Source organism: Eulemur rufifrons, chromosome 19, assembly GCF_041146395.1.
Source record: "Eulemur rufifrons isolate Redbay chromosome 19, OSU_ERuf_1, whole genome shotgun sequence".
In the NCBI taxonomy this organism is placed as follows: domain Eukaryota; kingdom Metazoa; phylum Chordata; class Mammalia; order Primates; family Lemuridae; genus Eulemur; species Eulemur rufifrons.
The window spans coordinates 82,190,396-82,209,996 of record NC_091001.1 but is presented as its reverse complement, the minus strand read 5'-3'; the positions used below and the strand labels follow the sequence as shown (position 1 = coordinate 82,209,996).

At 38.6% G+C, this 19,601-nt stretch overlaps 1 protein-coding gene across 1 annotated transcript in view; it reads right to left on the bottom strand.

The window, feature by feature from the left end:
• Positions 1-3,516: 3,516 nt before the first annotated feature.
• Positions 3,517-19,601, bottom strand: part of LRPPRC (leucine rich pentatricopeptide repeat containing) — a 111,620-nt gene continuing 95,535 nt past the window's right edge. The window contains exons 32-38 of the mRNA XM_069495137.1: positions 16,230-16,434; positions 14,350-14,489; positions 14,099-14,214; positions 11,551-11,625; positions 9,486-9,570; positions 4,409-4,551; positions 3,517-3,646 (exon numbers count right to left, since the gene is read on the bottom strand). Coding sequence (XP_069351238.1) covers positions 3,590-3,646; positions 4,409-4,551; positions 9,486-9,570; positions 11,551-11,625; positions 14,099-14,214; positions 14,350-14,489; positions 16,230-16,434 — 821 coding nt within the window. The 3' untranslated portion in view covers positions 3,517-3,589. The remainder of the gene's footprint in view (positions 3,647-4,408; positions 4,552-9,485; positions 9,571-11,550; positions 11,626-14,098; positions 14,215-14,349; positions 14,490-16,229; positions 16,435-19,601) is intronic.

Below are 19,601 nucleotides of genomic sequence, written 5' to 3'. Positions count from 1 at the left end.
TTTTGAATAACTCAACCCCACTGTCATAACTCTGAGCTATCCAGAGTTAATAGCTAGAAATCCTGTGTTAAGACCAGCGTGTGGGAGGAAACCCTCCGCGCACACAAACCACACATCTCGGAAAGAACAGGACTTGGAAAAGGGGAAGGACACGACGTTGTGCCCATGGATTCAGTCAATGATGCTTACTGGGCGCCTACCGGACTCTAACTGGTAGCTCTGCAGGGTGCTCGAAGAGCTCACGTCCTGGGGGAGGAAACAGACACATAAAAATAATGAGAACTTCACAGCAAGTGCACTTCCAGGTTGGATCTCTCAGCCCACCACCACTGTCCCAACAAATGTGCCAGAGCAGTAAGTCTGAAGCTGGTTACATGCTTGTGCTCTACCTGGACTTGATGTTTTTTTCCTTCATGCAAAAAAGAAAAAGATAAGTGCTTATTTTTGATTTGCTAATGCAGCCATTTTCGTTATTTGTACTGAGGCTGCATAATGTGGGCTTTGTGAAGTCCACAGGTCTGAAAGCAGGATACATTTCTAATGGAAACAGTCCCACACATGATTGTACAACAGCAAAGCGATATAATTATGTGATTTCGTACCCCCTGTAGCTATGAGTTCGGTCATACTTCAGGAATGTTGCTTTCATTTATAGAAATTCTACAAATGTTGGTTTATCAGAATGACAAAGATACGAAAATTGTGCTCAAAGACATGAGAAAAAGTGTGCAGAGCGCATACATTGCAGACTTGAGAAATAAATTGTACCGGGAAGAACAATTTGCAATACAAAGCTTACTTAATAATTTACTGGAATACGTACTCAGCAGTTATGCCCGGCACTGGGTATTTGATTAAATGGAAGAAAATATCCTGCCAGTGAAAGGTGTCCAGAAACTGGGAACACTTCTATTAACGGGAATGGTTTTTTTTTTAAATAAAATATTCTTGCAGTTTAGATTCCACTGACTTTTAACTAGATTTTTAACTGACCTTACCCTGGATTGTTTCAGTTTGTATCCTCATAGAAGTACATGACTTTAGTTGGAATCCTAGCCATGTTACTTACCACTGTGATCCTGGGCAGATTCACTCCTGTAAGCCTGTTTTCTCTCCACGAGCATCAGGCAAGAGGCGTACCTGACAACACGGTAGTAGGTGCTCGGCGTTAAGCACATAGAACCCAGCACCAGACAACTTGGTCTACTGTGAGCCTGCAGCCAGGATTATGCTAGGTCTGGGGCTACAACGAGACCAAGAACCAGTCCTTCAGGAGTTCCTGATCTGTGTGGAAGACAATCTGTGACACCTGCTCTGAGAAAGTGACTGTGGGAGCTCTGGAGAGGGAACAATTAATATGACAGGTGGGGGTGAGGGGCCCAAAAAAGCGAAAGAGAGGTACTAGTGATGGGGACCTCAGTGAGCATTCCTGAAAAAGGGTGAAGGGGCCGCAGACGGCCTGTGTGTGGACTGGATGGATCCCAGCCATCCAGAGAGATGCAAAATTCGCCCTGACACCTAACGCAAGGTAAGACCCCCTTCATTTTGAGTGTCGATTTAACACACACCCAAACTCTATCTTGTAATTCTTGCCAACTTTGTCCCCCAATTCTCAAATACCTGCTTGTCCTTAAAACAGATAAGCAGTGACTTCGTTGGTTCTCCACACAAACCATAAGCCATTTAACAAGGAAATTCTGGCCACAATAGAGGTCACCACACACTTTTAATTTAAAATTTTAAGACTGAAGTCCTTTGAAATGGTTTAAAGTACTCTGGCAAACATTTGATAAGATAAAAATGAAGAAGCCCATAGATATTTGTAGTACACTTTATTCAAAGCATTTCACCTTAAAATTACATTAGGCTCAAATACATAAACATTAATTACATAAAATATTCTTTCCCAAAGTTTACAATGACACGTTTTCTTTTCAGAATTAGCTGTTTGCTTATGAGTCTAAATGTATCACAGAGAGCTGCTATAATTTCATTTGCTCTGTATTTCTATTTATTTCAATTTAGCTCTTAGACATTTAGAAAGCATTCATAAGCTCACCTAGAATATACAATTGTTACACTTTATTTACATTCGGAAGGGGAACCAATACAGTGCTAAAGGTATTTGACCAAAGTCCTTTGTTAACACATATTTCAATGGCCCCTGCCTGCTGTTTAGAATGCCAAATGAGGGGCTTTACCCTATTTCCTCTGTACCATACCGATGTTTTATGAGTCCATATACAGGGCCTGCTTGGAGTCACTTCGTGCAAATGAGACTGGACTTTCAGTTTCCCCAAAGATGACTCTGAAGTCCAGATTATGTCCCAAGGTTATGCCATTGACCTATTTTAATCAATGTCAATAAAACTTAGCTCACTTAACTTGTGGTTAGCGTGACTGCAAAAAATAAGGCCTGCTTCAGTGGAATCTGTAAAGACGGGTGCACAAGGGTGAGGCTCTCGGCAAATCAGACAACAGCAAAACTGTAATATGTACAAGTCCTGCACCTGGGCAGTGCACAAGAGAAAGCTTCACTATATCCTCGAGGCTGGGATGCAGCACTGGCCAAACCTGCTCCTGAAGTCTAACTCTACAAAACAGAGGGAAAGTAAAGCATGGCTCAGGTGACAGCTTTCACTTCTTGGTTTCCCTCCATAAATCCTCCCTCTCACGCTATCTGCAGGCAGGCACTAGATGCAGGAAGGCTGGGCCCCCAAGACAGGAGGACAAATGCGTCCCCTCACTTCCTAAGTCATGAACAGAGGCACACGGACGCAGGCAAGGCAGAAGGGAAAGGGGAAGCCCACCGAGGAGCCTCCAGACACTGGCAAACGGCACCCTGACCAAGCGCAAGCCACAGTCTCTTTGGGTCTCTGTTTCTTACTGGAAAACAATGACTGGATTGGATGACTCTTAGTGCCAACATTTTTACAAAATTAGAAAATTATGCAGGACTTCACAGACGTAAAGGATTGTTACATCATAGAACATTAAGCACTAGAAAGCTCATTGAGCATCATTTACCTAGCTCCAAAATTTTTCAGATCAATACTAACAAGCAAGTCTTAAATAAAGGAATCACATTTTAATGAAAATAATAAATGAAACTGAGCAGGGAAACTGAAGAGTAATTGGGAGAAGAACCCGGAAAAATTATAGCCTCATACATCATAAGCATTAAAGAAAATGCTATAGGCTGGGTGCAGTGGCACATGCCTATAGTCCCAGCACTTTGGGAGACTGAGGTGGGAGGACTGCTTGAGGCCAGGAGTTCGAGACCAGGCTGGGCAACACAGTGAGACCCCGTGTCAAAAAAAAAAAAAAAAAAGAAAGAAAGAAAGAAAGAAAGAAAAGAAAAGAAACGAAAAGAAAAGGCTACAGATTTATGTTATAGAAAAAAACCAAAAAAGTCCAGTAACCAAGTATACGCAGTTATTGTCAATAAGATGTTGAACACATATTACAAATAAAAGTACATAAACAAAAGAATTTTTCATTTATTTATTTTTCCTCTCAAATACATTTAAAAATAACATATAGACAAAGAATCACAAATAACCACAAAACACAGTAGTGCCTACTTATTTCACAAAGAGTTTTCCTTTGAGTCTTTTAGCTGCTTTGCATAAAATTCAAAGCTTTCCTGTTAAGGAGAAAAAGAGAGAGGGAAGTTACAGATAATGTTATCAGCAAGAGGTGATGGCACAAAACTTAAAAATCACAAAAGACTACAAAATGGTAGCTGTGACTGCTGGGCCCATGTCAGACACCACCCCTTCAAACCTCAGTACTTCTTGTTTCATGAAATCATAAGTTCAGTGGCTCCTGGTTCAGAGTTAAAGCCAGCGGCAGGAGCCTCTGCTGTGTGCACACGTGTGTGTGTACACACGCACACAGGTATGCACCTGCTGTGGAAGGTTGAGATGTTTCAAATAAACATGGTGCAGTGACTTTCAGTTCAATGACAAAATAAAAAGGAACTTTGCATATGTGATTTCTTATATTAAAGAAAACAAAATTTCCTCCATGAAGAAAACAAAAAACAATTTACTTAAAATGAACAAGTAATTAACACTGTACGCTCAGTTATTGCAATACAGGCCCGTTTCAAGTTGAAATGATGAGAGAACTACCCCAAGGACATTTGATAAATTTATACTTGTAGCTGAAGATCTGAGACAGACTTTGTATTTTAGACTTCAGCCCCAGAGAGCTACGTTCTCCCACAGCCACAGCCAAGGCTGCTCAGTCCCTCCAGCCCTCCCCCGGGGGGTCTGCACAAGAGATCTAATCCTCATGTAATTAAGTCTCCAACTTATTTTTTAAAACACTGTTTAAAAAACATTGTTATGAAGCATACATAAATCTGTAGAGGTATTTTTCCCCTTAATTAAGAAATACTCACAGGAGGCTCAAGGAAAGGGACAGGCTCTCCAGCATTCTTCAGCAAAAATGCATAATGCTTTAGCAACAGATCATTCAGTTTTATATTCTTTGCAGTCAAATGTTCATACAGTGCTTTAGCAGATGTGACATCTTTGTCCAAGGCTGACAAAGTTAAAGAAGAAAAAGGTATTAATCATAGAGAAAGACAACCTATCTTCCTCTTTTCCCCCAAACACTTGGCCACCCAGGGACTCCTGGATCCCTTGATCCCACGGCAAATAAACACGTAACCACCTTCAGCGAGAAGCCACGGCAGATCTACAAAGCCTCCCGCCCCTGCTCCACGCCCCTCATCCAGCCTCATTCACTTTGAAGGAGAAGGAAAATGACACATATGGCTATATGTAAAGGCCTTTAATATTAATGATGCCATGCACTTAGATAATTACATTATTTTGAAGATGTATCATAAAGTGATCACAAACTGAAGTCCTCAATCATAAAGTAATACACACACAACACTCAACCCTCTTCTGCTTAAAACCACACTCTGAAATCAAGCTAATAATCCAGGGACTGTCGAGTAAGGGGCATGTAAATTATGTGGAAATCCACGTCAATATCAAGATCAGCAGCTAAACAATACCAAAAAACCTGTATTACATTTTCTTATTGTAAAATAAGCAAATATGGAGAATATAGTTAGCCATGATGACTCAAAAAAAAAAAAAAAAAAAAAAAGAAAAGAAAAAGAAAAAGTCTCTAAGGAGCCTGAGGCAGGAGGATCCCTTGAGGCCCAGCCTGGGCAACATAGTGAGATCCCATCTCTACAAAAAAATTAAAAAATTAGCCTGGTGTGGTGGTGTGTGCCTGTAGTCCCAGCTACTCAGCAGGCTGAAGTGGGAGGATCGCTTGAGCCCAGGAGTTCAAGACCACAGTGAGCTATGACTGTGCCACTGCACTCTAGCCTGCGTGACAGAGTGGGACCCTGCCTCAAAAAAGAAGAGAGAGAGAGAGAGAGAGAGAGAGAAGAGAAGAAACCAAAAAACTATAAGGAGATATTAACAAGTTACGTTAATATTTCACTTAAACGAATGATGAAGTACCCTAGGAGCTAAGTTTAGCTGGCTCTCCACATGCAGCTGATTTGCAGAAATTTTTAAGTTTACTGTAATTATAAGGGCTCTGCTAACAATTACTGTTGGTAATTTAACTCTTTAATTTTGCATTAGATTGTTAACATCTAAGCACCAAATAAACCCCTACCCAATCCCAACACCGCCAGCAGCGTGGCGAACACCTAGGACAGACGTGAGATGTTCAGTGATCAATTAAAGGCTCTTCCAAAAGGGAAGGAAAGTGGATGACACACCAGTGTTCAGTGGAGCTGGAACTCCACGTCACTGTTTGGGTGAAGTCCATTTCCTGAGTAAATCTTTTGCGGCCCTAAGTGCCTGGACCCTTTCGCTATGACTGTCAAGGGCCCCAGCTCTACCTTCTTCTAAGGAAGCTGCTCAGAAAACTCTAGCACTTACCTTTCTTTACTTCCTGATCTCCCACTCCCCCCCCCCAAGTTGATTACCCAATTTAGTAGTAACACGTATAGTTTTATGCGTTTGACACTATTTCACAGGACACGAACACCTCAGTTTTACTGTACTTTGCAGATATTGCATTTTTTTTTTTTTTTTTTTTTTTTTTTTTTTTACAAATTAAAGGTTTGTGGCAACGCTGTGTGGAACAAGTCTATCGGTGCCATTTTCCCATCAAGGTGCTCACTTTGTGTCTCTGTGTCACATTTTGATAATTCTTACCATATTTCAAACTTTTTCATCAACATTATTATGTCTGTTATGGTCATCTGTGACCAGTAATCTTTATGTTGCTAATGTAACTGTTGGGGCGCCATGACCCAGGCCCATACAAGACGGCAAATGTAACTGAGAAACGTGTGTGTTCCGACTGCTCCACTGACGGGCTGTTCTCCTCTCTTCCTCTCCTTGGGCCTCCCTATTCTTTGAGACAACAATATTGAAATTACGCTAATTAATAACTCTACAAGGGCCTCTAAGTGTTCAAGTGAATGGAAGTCACAAGTCTCTCACTTGAAATCAAAAGCTAGAAATGATGACAGTGAGGAAGGCAAAGCCGAGACAGGCCGAGAGCAAGGCCTCTTGCGCCAAACTGTCAGCCAAGCTGTGAATGCAGAGGAAAAGTTCTTGAAGGAAATTAAAAGTGCTACTCCAGTGAACACACAAATAATAAGAAAGCGAAACAGCCTTATTGCTGATGTGGAGAAAGTCTTAGTGTCTGAACCGAAGATTAAACCAGCCACAATACTCTCTTACACCTATGCCTAATCCAGAGCAAGACTTTAATGCTCTTCAATTCTATGAAGGCTGAGAGAGGTGAGGAAGCTGCAGAAGTCGCCTAGCAGAGCTTGGTTCATGAGGTTTAAGAAAATCTGTCTCCGTAACATAAAAGTGCAAGGTGAAGTAGCAAGTGCTGATGTGGGAGTTGCAGCAAGTTATCCAGAAGATCTAGCTGAGATCACTGATGAAGGTGGCTACGCTAAACAACAGATTTTCAATGTAGAAGAAACAGCCTTCTATTGGAAGAAGATGCCATCTAGGACTTTCATAGCTACAGAGAAGTCAATGCCTGGCTTCAAAGATTCAAAGACAGGCTGATTCTCTTGTTAGGGGCTAATGCAGCTGGTGACTTTAAACTGAAGCCAACGCTCATTTACCATTCTGAAAATCCTACGGCCCTTAGGAATTATGCTAAATTTACTCTGCCTATGCTCTATAAATGGAACAGCAAAGCCTAGATGACAGCACATCTGTTTAAGGCATGGTTTACTAAATATTTTAAGCCCACTGTTGAGACCTACTGTTCAGGAAAAAGGATTCCTTTCAAAATATTATTGCTCATTGACGATTGCTCTTGGTCACCCAAGAGCTCTGATGCAGATGTACAAGGAGATGAATGTGGTTTTCACGCCTGCTGACATAACATCTATTCTGCAGCCCCTGGATCAAGGAGTAATTTTGTCTTTCAAGCCTTATTATTGAAGAAATACATTTCATAAGGCTAAAGATGCCACAGATAGTGATTTGTCTGATGGATCTGGGCACAGTAAATTGAAAGCTTTCTGGAAAGAATTCACCATTCTAGATTCCTTTAAAAACATTTGTGATTCATGGGAGGAGGTCAAAATGTCAACACTAATAGGAGTTCAGAAGAAATTGATTCCAGCCCTCATGGATGACTTAGAGGAGCGCAAGACTTCAGTGGAGGAGGGGAAGTGGTGGAAATAGTAAGAGAACTAAAATTACAAGTGGGGCCTGAAGATGTGACTGAACTGCTACAATCTCATGACAAAACTTTAACAGACGAGGAATTGCTTTTCATGGATGAGTAAAGAAAGCGGTTTCTTGAGATGAAAGTGTACTCCTGGTGAGGATGCTGTGAACATTGTTGAGATGGTAACAAAGGATTTACAATATTACATAAACTTAGCTGATAAAGCAGTGGCAGGATTTTAGAAGATTGAGTCCAATTTTCAAAGTTCTGTGGGTAAAATGCTGTCAAGCAGCATCGCATGCTACAGAGAAATCCTTCATGAAAGGAAGAGTTCATCAATGCAGCGAACTTCATTGTTGTCTTATTTTAAGAAATTGCCACAGTCACCCCAACTTTTAGCAACCACCCTAATCAGTCAGCAGCCATCAACATCCAGGCAATAACCTCTACCAGCAAAAAGATTATGCCTTGCTGAAGGCTCAGATGATTGTTGACATTTTTAAGCAGTAAATTATTTTTAAATGAAGGTGTGCACATTTTTTAGACATAATGCTATTGCACACTTAATAGACTATAGTATAGTATAAACACAACTTACACATGTACTCGAAACCAAAAAAATTCATGTGACTTACTTTACTTGTTATATTTCAAACATGCAATACCTCCAAGGTATGCCTGTAGTTAGTTATTGGAAATTGGAGAAGTTCTGTGATTATAGCTGTATTCTGAAATACAGCCCTGTTCCCCTCATAAGGGTGGAAAAATAGAGAACCAACTTACTAATTCTGACTCCTGAGCCTGTTGTCCTGCCAAAAATAAAATTGGTGAAGCAATTCCTTATTTACCCCATTCCTGCAGTAGGCAAGCAGTAGGTGGCAGGTGGATAGATGATCGTGACTTAGAAATGCTAACATTTATCTTGATTACTGAGGACACTTGAGACTGAGTTCCTTTCATATATGACTGATGGTCAGGGAACAAACTGGTGAAAAGACTAGAATTCCAACTGGGACTTAAGGCAAAACTTTGGGTTACTTTCTAATCGAGGGGTCTATCATTTCAAAGGAGTAGGTAGACAGAGAGGGTACTGAAGGAGCAAGAAGGCAAGTCAAGTGACAGTCTCAAATATGTACCTATTTCATGCCACATTTCGGGCGGCAGGCCCCTGGGGAGACTGAATTGGTTTCTAATAAGTAAGTACCATGGGAGAACTTCCCAGTCTTTCCAGGAGCCTGAGATCAGACTCAATATACCTGGATTGCTTTGAAGATACTCAGTGATACTTTTTAATGTTAAAATTATACGAATCCTTTTGTATTTTCCTTTTTGTAAGAGACAGGGTCTTGCTCTGTCACCTAGGCTACAGTGCAGAGGTGGTGGTGTGGTCATAGCCCACTGCAGCCTCAAACTCCTGGGCTTGAGCAATCCTCCTGCCTTAGCCTCCTGAGCAGCTGGGACTGCTCAGGCAGTGCCACCACACCCAGCCAGTATTTTATTGTTTGTAGAGATGGGGTCTCACTATGTTGCTCAGGCTGGTCTCAAACTCCTAGCCTCAAGCAGTCCTCCTAGCCTTGGCCTTCTAAAGTGCTGGGGTTACAGGCATAAGCCATGGTGCCTGGCCCATACTTTTCTTATATAAAGTTTTAAAATATATTCTAGAACTAAGTGAATTATTTATATCATAAGTAATTATCTGATATTTAGGATTATTACCCTGAGCTACAGTCTAAGACTTAGTTGACTATAAATATTTAAATCACTTAATATAGTCATATTAAACTTATTACCATAGCTTTTCATGAGGGAGGAACATACTTCTTCCTTTTCAGCCAATTCAGGAATCAGTCCTAACAAAGATTGCAGAATTGGTGCCTAGGAAATGAAATAGAGGACACATTACCAAAAACTCAAAACAACAGTGAAACAGAACACTGATATATAACATTATATAGAAAAATCCTGAAAATAATTACAACAGAACTGCCTATTCAATTTAATGGACTATTTTCCCTTCAGTTGACTCAATAATTTACAGCCAAAACAAACCAGCATTTTCACAAGTTAATGCAATTCCTTTACATTTCTATGAATATTTTTCTAGAACATGATAAAGATCAACTCTTTTGTCATTGGGTAACCATACCAAGAAGTCATGAGATCCCAAGAGTAGACAAGATAACAACCATATCTTTAGGTGCCAAAATTTATTGATGAAATATGAAGAATTTGGTGAAATATTCTCAAGTTTTCCCCACTTTATGTATAAATAGAGCATTTCCAGGAGCTCACTGGAATTTTTACTTAATTGCTCCCAGGGTTATGTGGACACAGCTATGGTTTTATTTCCTGTAGTGAATACAAAACTGCTATACCCTAATGAATATCCACTGAATACTTCCAGACCCATCCCGGTATTGTGGGATAAGTCAATGATGCATTTATATACATTTATACCCTCTGGCCAATTCACTCAGACAAACCAAGTCTGACTTAACTATTCTACTGTCAGACAACAGAACTGGCATTTTTTACATCCTAAGTCCCTTTCTAGCAAGTTTATTCAGTCAATCCACACCTCTACCTGCATTCTTCTAGAACTTCTTGCATTTTAAAGTCTCCTATAAGGAATGTTGTAAGGAGACATGTTACCACACATTTCCCGTCCCATCTCCTGAGCAAGGCAGTAGGAACTTGGCACAGTCCCACATGTGACTGACAAGTGCTTTTTAGATTTCTTATACTTTTTAACCATAATCTTTTTTTAAAAAAATCCTCCCTGAAAGAAAAAAGGCAACTAAATATTTTCTAAACATTGATTGTAGTAAATAAATACCTGAGACAGAGATAAAAAGTACAATTTAATAAATTTTTTCTAAGTGTGTATGCCAGACATGGTGGCTCATGCCTGTAATCCCAGCACTCTGGGAGGCTGAGGCAGGAGGATCACTTGAGCCCAAGAGTTCAAGGTTATAGTGAGCTATGATTAGGCCACTGTGCTCCAGCCTGGGTGACAGAGCTAGATGCTGCTTCTTAAAAAATAAAAAATAAAGTGTGTGTATATGTAAGGTAAGTGTGTGGAAATTAAGCAAAACTAGACCTCCCAGACTGGAAACAACTTAAATGTTTCAAATCAAACAAGTCTTACAGTTGGTACTTGTAACATAATAAAGTACCCAAATAAACTAAGAATACAGTTTCTGGTGCTCAACAGGTAAAATCAAACCTAAAAAAAAATTTTCTTTGAAATATGCTTTTACTCTTTTTGTTAAACATCCAAAATACATTTTGGGTCTGTTAAACACCCACCTACCTTTTATACACTTGATCTTAGCCAAAAGGCTGAGAAACAACCCACCCTTTTACAGTATAAGTAAGTATAATAAATAAGTATAAATAAATAAAAATAACTATACAAATAAGAACATGAATTTGTGGTACTATGCCAATTTTAAAGCCAAGTGGCTCATCTGCCTGATGGTTTATACCTGATAAACGGTCAGAAGTAGCTGCCTGATGGGAGACACTCTGCAGTGTCGAGTCTCCCTGGGCAGTGCTTCCGCACCACTGAATGTACCAGGGTCACCTAAGCAACATGATTTTTATCTTCCATTTCTAATGGCCCTTTTCCTGGGGCTGTCAATGCATAACTCTTCACTGCATGAACTTGTTTTGCATTTCTAGTACAATTAAGGAGCCCAAACCGACTCTGTATCAGCATCATGAAAAAGTAAACAAATATAGACAAGCAAAGTGTCCCACATCTATAGCATTTTCAGATAAGGTTCTGAACCAACAAGCTCTTATGTTAAACTCAAAACCGCTGAGGATTTGTTAACAAGTAAAGCACAGTACCTTTCCTGGTTTCCGAGAATTCCTCACAAAGAACACCATGAAAATTGAGATTTGTTCAGCAATTGCACCACATCTCTAAAAATTAAAACATTATTCAGTAAGTGAAGGTTTTTGATAAACAAGCAGTTCAAGGTGAATATTTCCAATTAAGAAAGTTCACAATGATGCAGTAGTGTATTATTACCAATTGGAAGGTCTAATAGTTGACCATTATTTTTCAAGGCAAGAAAAAAGAAAACATGTACAAGCTACGCCAAGCTCCAGTGAATGCTGTCCTTGGCATTACAAGTATAAAGTTTGTTTAAAAAGAAAAGAGAAAAATTAAACTAATGCTTCAACAACCACAGAATAAGGTTTAGGACTGCAAAGAAAGAAGAAAAAAAGAAACACTATTCCTCTCCAATTATACTGCCAAGCATTCACAAGTGAGCTAGGGATCATAAGGTTAATTATACATTTAATAAGGTGTCAGGGAGATAACTGCTCGTTTCTTTATAAAAATTAAAATGTACAAAGCAAGTTCTCTTTAAAGTATAATTACCTACACTTATGCATACAAAAGGACTGATTTCAATCTCTCTATTTTATAAAAGGCTTTCATTGCAACAGACAGCCAGTGCTTGAGAAAGAGACAAAAGTTAAACTCAAAAAAAAAGTTTATATGACAGACCAGATAAATCAAGTGTCTATCCAATCTTAGATGCTATAGTAAAATCAAATATGGCAAGACAATATTTTAGTTTACACTCATCATAGATGTCATTCTCTTAAGTTTCTAAAAGCACATTGCTCTTTCAAAGCTTAAAACACTGTCAATTCTAAAGCGAATAGTATAAAAAGAACTTTTGGGGACACACAGAACATTTACATTATAAACTGATGTTTTCGACACCTGTGAATAAAGTACTCTTCACTACAGCAAGAATTACTTTTATTGTTTGACAAGCAGGTAAAGGATGGGTGAAGGGTTTATCATCTGAAACCCCAGTCTGTTGACGGGATGGTAAATGACAAGACTGCTGCTGTTGCATCAACGCTCAGCTGCCACCGAGAGCCCCTTGGTGAGGCCACTGTGGGCAAATGCAGCTCTCAGGGCAGCAGGCACCGTTCCTGCTCTCTCCTGCCCAGGATGCTGTCAACTGCGAGCTCTAAGAAGAGCCTTGATGATTACAGCTCAGAACAAGCTGGCAGATGAAGTAGCGAGTGCCACTCTCTGAAGAACTATCAAAAGGATGTGTTAAAATGGAACTAATACCATCACATGTATTATATAATTAGATATTTATATGCTCGTACCCCTAGTAGGTATACATGAAGGTAAAGCATAAGAGTATATTCAAGACAGAACTTTGAATACTAAAGGCAGCAAAATAAACAATGAAAAGATTTCTGAAATCCCTATCATAAATGCCTTTTCCTTAAAAAAAAAAAGAGAGAGAGAGAGAGAGAGAGAGAAAGAAAAGTAAACAAAACAAAACAAACAAGAAAATTCCCAATTAACTGGAATTTCTCTCTATCCAGGAACAAAAGTAAAAGGGTATAGAAGCAGTGCCAATTTATAATTTTAGAAAACTATTAACATGGAGAAAAATTTTTAGGGATTCCTTTTAAAAATGGCTTGGATTCTACTTTCAAATTAGATTAACTTTCAGGATCAAAACTGGAGCTCAAGCAAAGGGGTACAGTTGTACCTTCCCTCTCTACTACCTAAGGTATTTCGCAGCTGGTAAAAATGTAACTGAATATAATACTATTTACTATCAGAAATTGGTCCCAGGCCTCAATTTGACACGGGGAGTCTACACAAACACAGCCGTTGGCGGGATCACGGTGACTGTTTGACTGCCACCTGCTGGGATGGGGCTCCCCAGCGGTGCCTGTTTGTGTACATTGCCAGTGGCAGCTCCGATCACCCACCGTTCTGTCGGCACTTGGCGTAGCTTTATATTTAGTGCTGTTAAAATGGCATGAATGCAGTTGTCTCCTTCCTTGAAGATTGCTAATTTAAGTGAGAGTGTGGGCCACAGAGACCTGCATTTGTCATTTAATGTGTCTGTGACACACAAGTGAATAGAAAGCAAATTCAACTCTTTTTTCTTAATAAGCCTTGAATAAGGCACTGAGAATGTTTGAGTATTCAAGTGAGAAGCTGTACTTGAAAAGCAAATATTTCCTACTTTTTGTTTGCAAACTGTGTTGCCATGGCGATACACCGTACTTAGAGCATTCGAGAAATTAAAGTAGGAAATCAAAGGAATTGTTTTGTGTTACCTACCTGCAAGGAAACATTTGTCTTTAAATCATTTCAGCAAAACCCGTCGCCCCTCAACCCCAATGCTAAAGATATTTCTCGTCCGATTTGTCATCTGTAAAACCAGTGACCTACAACCTACAATCCAGTCCTTGTCATACAACCTTGATTCACATTGAATTTAAATGTGCTAGCAGTACCACGCTTCATTACCAGTATTCCACATCTATGTCTAGAAATTTCTCCATTGACTTCTCACAAGCCACCAGCCCCACTGCTCCACGAGTAGGCCATTACCTGCAGGAGAGCGCTGGCATCGTCCACCTTGCCTGCTTCCACAAACTGAAGGAAAAGGTCAGTGACAGGTTTGTAAACAGCAAACTGATTGGCCAGTCTCTCTGCCATGATGCTTACTGGAAAAATGACAGGTAAGAAAAATCTTTCTTTAAAACGGTGTACAGTATAACTCGCCCACCCAAGAAATGCGGTCCGGCCTCACTAGAGAGAAAATGTGCTTCTGTGTTCTTTAGCATTAGCGACTGACTTACTCTTTTCAACCGCTGGTTCCAACTGCTCCTCTATCACTTTTCTGAATAAGTATGCCAAACCAAAGTACTGGGGGCTCACAGTTTGATTCTCTGAAGTAAGCATATTTTCAAGGTTTTCTATCGCAACATCTATATTATTGCTGTAAAATAAAGCAAAATAAATTATAAAAGAAATAGTTGCTTTTATATTAATATTAGAGGCAGTTTTAGTATGAGAGCTTATGAGAGATCCACCCAGGCAAATACTCTAGGGAAAAAAGGAAATACATTTACAATTAACCAGATAAAAAACACTATGTAACTTGAACCAATCACATTTAGGTAGTAAAAGCAATCACTGGGTGGTTGATGGTGCAGTGGTTGCTTATTTTATTTCATGGGTTGAAACAGTTGCTTATTTTAAAACACTGCTCTAGAAACATGATCAAACAACTATACAGAATTAATGAAAATACCAAAAAATATCTTAAATATTTTATTTAATTTTGTAGCTCTTTACATGTAAAATGAAACTTGTTTAAATGCTATAATTATGGCTTTATGATCCACTAGTCACTACTGCATAAAGATAATATATAACATCTCAGGATTCTTAAAGGTATATTTGCATGTCTCTAACCCACACTCACATCAATTTCTTTTTGTCAGTTATTATACTCCATTTATACTAAAATTCTCAGAAAAGTATCTTTATACTTTACTTTGGAAAAAATCAACTATATGGCCTTACTTAACAAGTTGTGATAAATATGATCTTTATGACTATCTTTTTGGTCAAAGCAATCTATACTTGATACTTTAGAGTTATAATATATGGCATACTAAATCCAATTAATCAATATTATGTTGAAATTATTACATTAAACATAAGAATTCTGTAACTAAAAGTGAATACCCTGTTACAATAAATTTTTCTTGTAAATTTAAAAATTGTAAATTTTTATGGGTGTTAGAGAATTATTTCACAGTGAATATGTTCTCCACATCATATAAAACTGTTTATATGGTGACATTTTAAAATTCATCCAGCTCTTACCTGAATAATTTCTTTGATCTTCTAATTTAAAATAATCACATTTTCTTATTAAATGGAAGTTGTATTTGGGGAAACAGTTTTAAAAGGTAAAAACAAAAAAATAAACTGTTTCTCTGCTCAAAGAAACAGGAACAAATAAAAAACCCTGCAAAAACATTGTATTTTAATATTATGTCCCACTAAGTAAATGTATATAAGGTTAACCACTAAAGAGTGTTTTTTTCTTTCTACAGGTATTAAGAGAGTCAAATCCCATAATTATTCCCATGAATCTTTAACTTGAGCAAAGTACTTTGCTAGTGAGGTTAGTGAAAATCAAGTCCTGATTTACTTCGCTGGTGGTGATTCTCACAAGCAATCTAGCAATGGTGGGAAGAAAATCAACTCTAAATGCCACATATCGACGGGGCGGATGGGTGAAGGGTAGGGAGTATGGAAATGCGTATTAACACGCTTTTGGGACCCTCTGTTGCACAATATTCTGGTAGAGTGTTATTCTCAAATATTGCTGACAAACAAATGAGATCACTTTTCACTTTTGTAACAATGTGTTTCAGCAAGAGGCCTGGCATATGTATGTATGAATGAAAAAAGTTAGCAACGGCGGAGCAAGATTTATGAATTTGGTAAGTGTTGTTTATTCTGAGACTTAATCTAAAGATAAAACACAGTTTTCCAATGTATAATTCTTCCCTAATAGGTAATTATCAGCAACTACAGTATCAAAATTTCCTCTGTAGAAGACATGGTTTCCAAATGCCTAAAAGTTTTTAAAAGGTGGGATTTGAGGTAATGCTCACTCCAGTGGCCAACAGAGGAAGAGAAAGCTCAGAAATATACTCACTTCTTTATTTGTGCCAAAGCAATGTTATTGATGAAAACCATACTTGAAAGTCCAATTGAGTCTTCAAGTCCATTTACCATCTTCTGAATTTCTTCTATGCTTTCTACATCACCACTGGAGGCAAATGCCTGGATAAGGCGGGTCACGGCTACCCTAGAAGGAATCTGCTTCAGATCCAAGGCTGTTTTTAGCGTTGTTAGAGCATCTAAAATAGAAGAGCAGAAGACAGGGTTTTTCTTATATGACCTGTGTTGACTTTAATGGATTCTGAAAACCAGCTTTTAAATATGAGCACCAAATGGCTATATACAAAATGTTATGAATAATTAATTCTAGATTATAGAAAATATTAATACTTTATGAGAAATCTAAAAAAATGATCCATTTGACTATCTATAAGACACTAGAGACCAGAGAAAATTCTTAAATCATGGAGAAAATACAAATGTTACTGACAAAATGAGTTCCATACAGGGATAACATTTATTGATTAATTTCAGAAACTTGACAAGTTCAGAGAAATACACATAAGGAAGACTTTTAAAAATTAAAGAGTTTCCAAAAATATGTAACTCCTACCCGCATTCATACTTGCCTGGATTTTATTAAGTCAAAGATTACACAATGATCAAAACTTCTAATATATCAATGATTCTTCCTTGAACACAAACTCTCTCTCTAGTCCAAAGAGGATCAACCACACAGGAACAGCCACACTGAAAGATTCAACTTTCACACTAACTAATTTTACATGATTAGATGCCTTGTAGTTATTTTCTTGCACTCATTTTTCAAAGGAAAAAAAATGCCCGTTAATTCCAACGAACACAGATGGCCCCCAACTTGATGATTTTTAACTCTACAATGAGTTTAAATGGCAGTAAATACACCTTTCAATTCACAGTGAGTTCACTGGGATGCAGCCCATCGTAAGTGGAGGAGTATCTATATAACCAATGGAGTTTTGTTTGTATTTTTAAAGTATTGTATTTACAAATACTTGATTATGAATAATTATGGAATATCCTTCCAATTTACTGAAGTGCAATTGTAGCAAAATTATTATATTAAATAAAGTGATAGATTGGGGGGGAAATGTAATACTCAGCATTTAACAATCACCACTACTACCATTACTAAAGAAAACTTCATGGCTTTGTAGCAATCAAAGCAATGTAGCCTAGACAAAATTAAGACTCTCAAAACAGCCTATCTTTCACAGAAGAATGGGAAAAGGGCAATAATTAAACAGTCTACTAAAAACCATACAGTAAAAGACATGATGAATTTAGTGTTTATTACTGAATAAATAATTTATAATTACTCCAAGTTTACAAATAATCTAAAGCCAGTGATTCTCAATCAGGGAAAAGGAAAAACAGGTAATTTAAAAAGCTCAATCAGGCCGGGAGCAGTGGCTCACGTCTGTAATCCTAGCACTCTGGGAGGCCGAGGAGGGTGGGTCGTTCGAGCTCAGGAGTTCGAGACCAGCCTGAGCAACAGCGAGACTCTGTCTCTACTAAAAAAAATAGAAAGAAATGATATGGACAACTAAAAATATATATAAAAAAAATTAGCCTGGCATGGTGGCGCATGCCTGTAGTCCCAGCTACTCAGGAGGCTGAGGCAGGATTGCTTGAGCCCAGGAGTTTGAGGTTGCTGTGATCTAGGCTGATGCCATGGCACTCTAGCCTGGGCAACAGAGTGAGACTCTGTCTCAAAAGCATAAATAAATAAATAAAAATAAAAAGCTGAATCAATAAAATTTTATAAATATACATGCACATACTGGAAATAAAAATGTATACTATTTTAAAAATATAATCTACAGAAAATAAGCTTGATAACATCTTGTTAACTGGTGGTCATATACAAATAATTAACTTCAGAATATTCTGATTAACCAAGAATATGTCAGCCAGGGAGGATCTTCCCACCAGTGGATCAAAATAATAACAAAAATAAGATTAATGATGGTGGATATGGTAGCTCACACTTATTAAGGGTTTATGGCATTTGCTGAGCATTTACTACATATCAGGCCCAGTACTAAGCAACTGCACTCACAACTACTCTTCTGAGGTATGTTCCAATTATACAGATGAGACACTTAGGCACAGAGTTTAAATAATTTGTCCAAGGTCAAGGTGACATTGTTAGACAAGGACCCGAGTCTAACCATCCCAGAGCTTTCGTCCATGGGCGCATGTGTGCATGTGAGAGTAGAGGAGTGAGGAGAACAGATCATTTTCTATCTACCCAAAGGTAGCATGGGACCCTGTGGCCTAAATCACATTCCAGCACAGGGCTTAAGCCGCCTTCTGTACAGTAATGACGTAAAAGACACCAGAAATGTTACTCAGCCACATCCCTCCCCCACAAGTCCTTTCCCTCTGTCACTCAATTCCAACGTTTACTCAATTACTCACTAATGATACTGATTGTGCTGCACAGGTGCAGTGTATCAGCTATTAACATTCTACAACAGTATGAGTTTATAAAATTACATTAAGATTTAATTGGCTTTTTCTTCCTGCTTTAGATGAAGTCAAGAAAAAGAAACCTGAAAGAGAGAAGTGCAGAAGAACAGAAGGGGATTTTAAACATCAGGAGCTCTCGTGAGCCACGGAGCCAAATAAGGAGATGGGAACAGGACCAACACCATTCCCACCCTCGCTGAGGACCGCCGTACTCCAACAGTACGTCTGTCCACAGCGATGCTGGGGGTGGGGCTGGGGGCGGAGGAGCTGGTGGGGAATAGTGGGTTCGTGGCTCCTGTACTCAGGCAACCTGCAGTTCAGCTGAATAGCTCAGAAGACTGGACAAAAAATTACATCACTTACTTTCTTGTAGTTTTTTCACGGGGCACCTAACATACAAGCAAAAGGTGGCAGTCAAGTTAAATTCAGCTCAAAAGCGAATGCCCTATAATTTAGAAAGTGTTTTGTTCTTACGTCCATGTCTACAGAAATATAAACTATTTATGACAACGATTTTATTTATATGGGGAGCAAGTTTAATTTTTCAGTTTTAAAATTGATCATTTTATTGTATAAAATAGCAACTTGACAAAAAGTCTCTTCTATTGGAAATAAAATGAAACCTTTTAAAGTTTTAATAACAAGCCCTACACCACTCAATTATGACTGAAGGCTGTCCAAAACAACTGTCTAGATGCGTGGGCCCTGCCTATGGAATGCCGAGGTGGAAATTTTGCGAAGAGAGAAGTCACCACTTACATATTCAGTCCCAATCAACTAGGAAGACCGTTAAAGATCACTGCATTTAGATATTACAGGCAATACTGAAGCTGCCCAATTAGACAACAGCCTCCTCTGAGGGATGTGAATTTATTTCATAAACGTGCAAGTG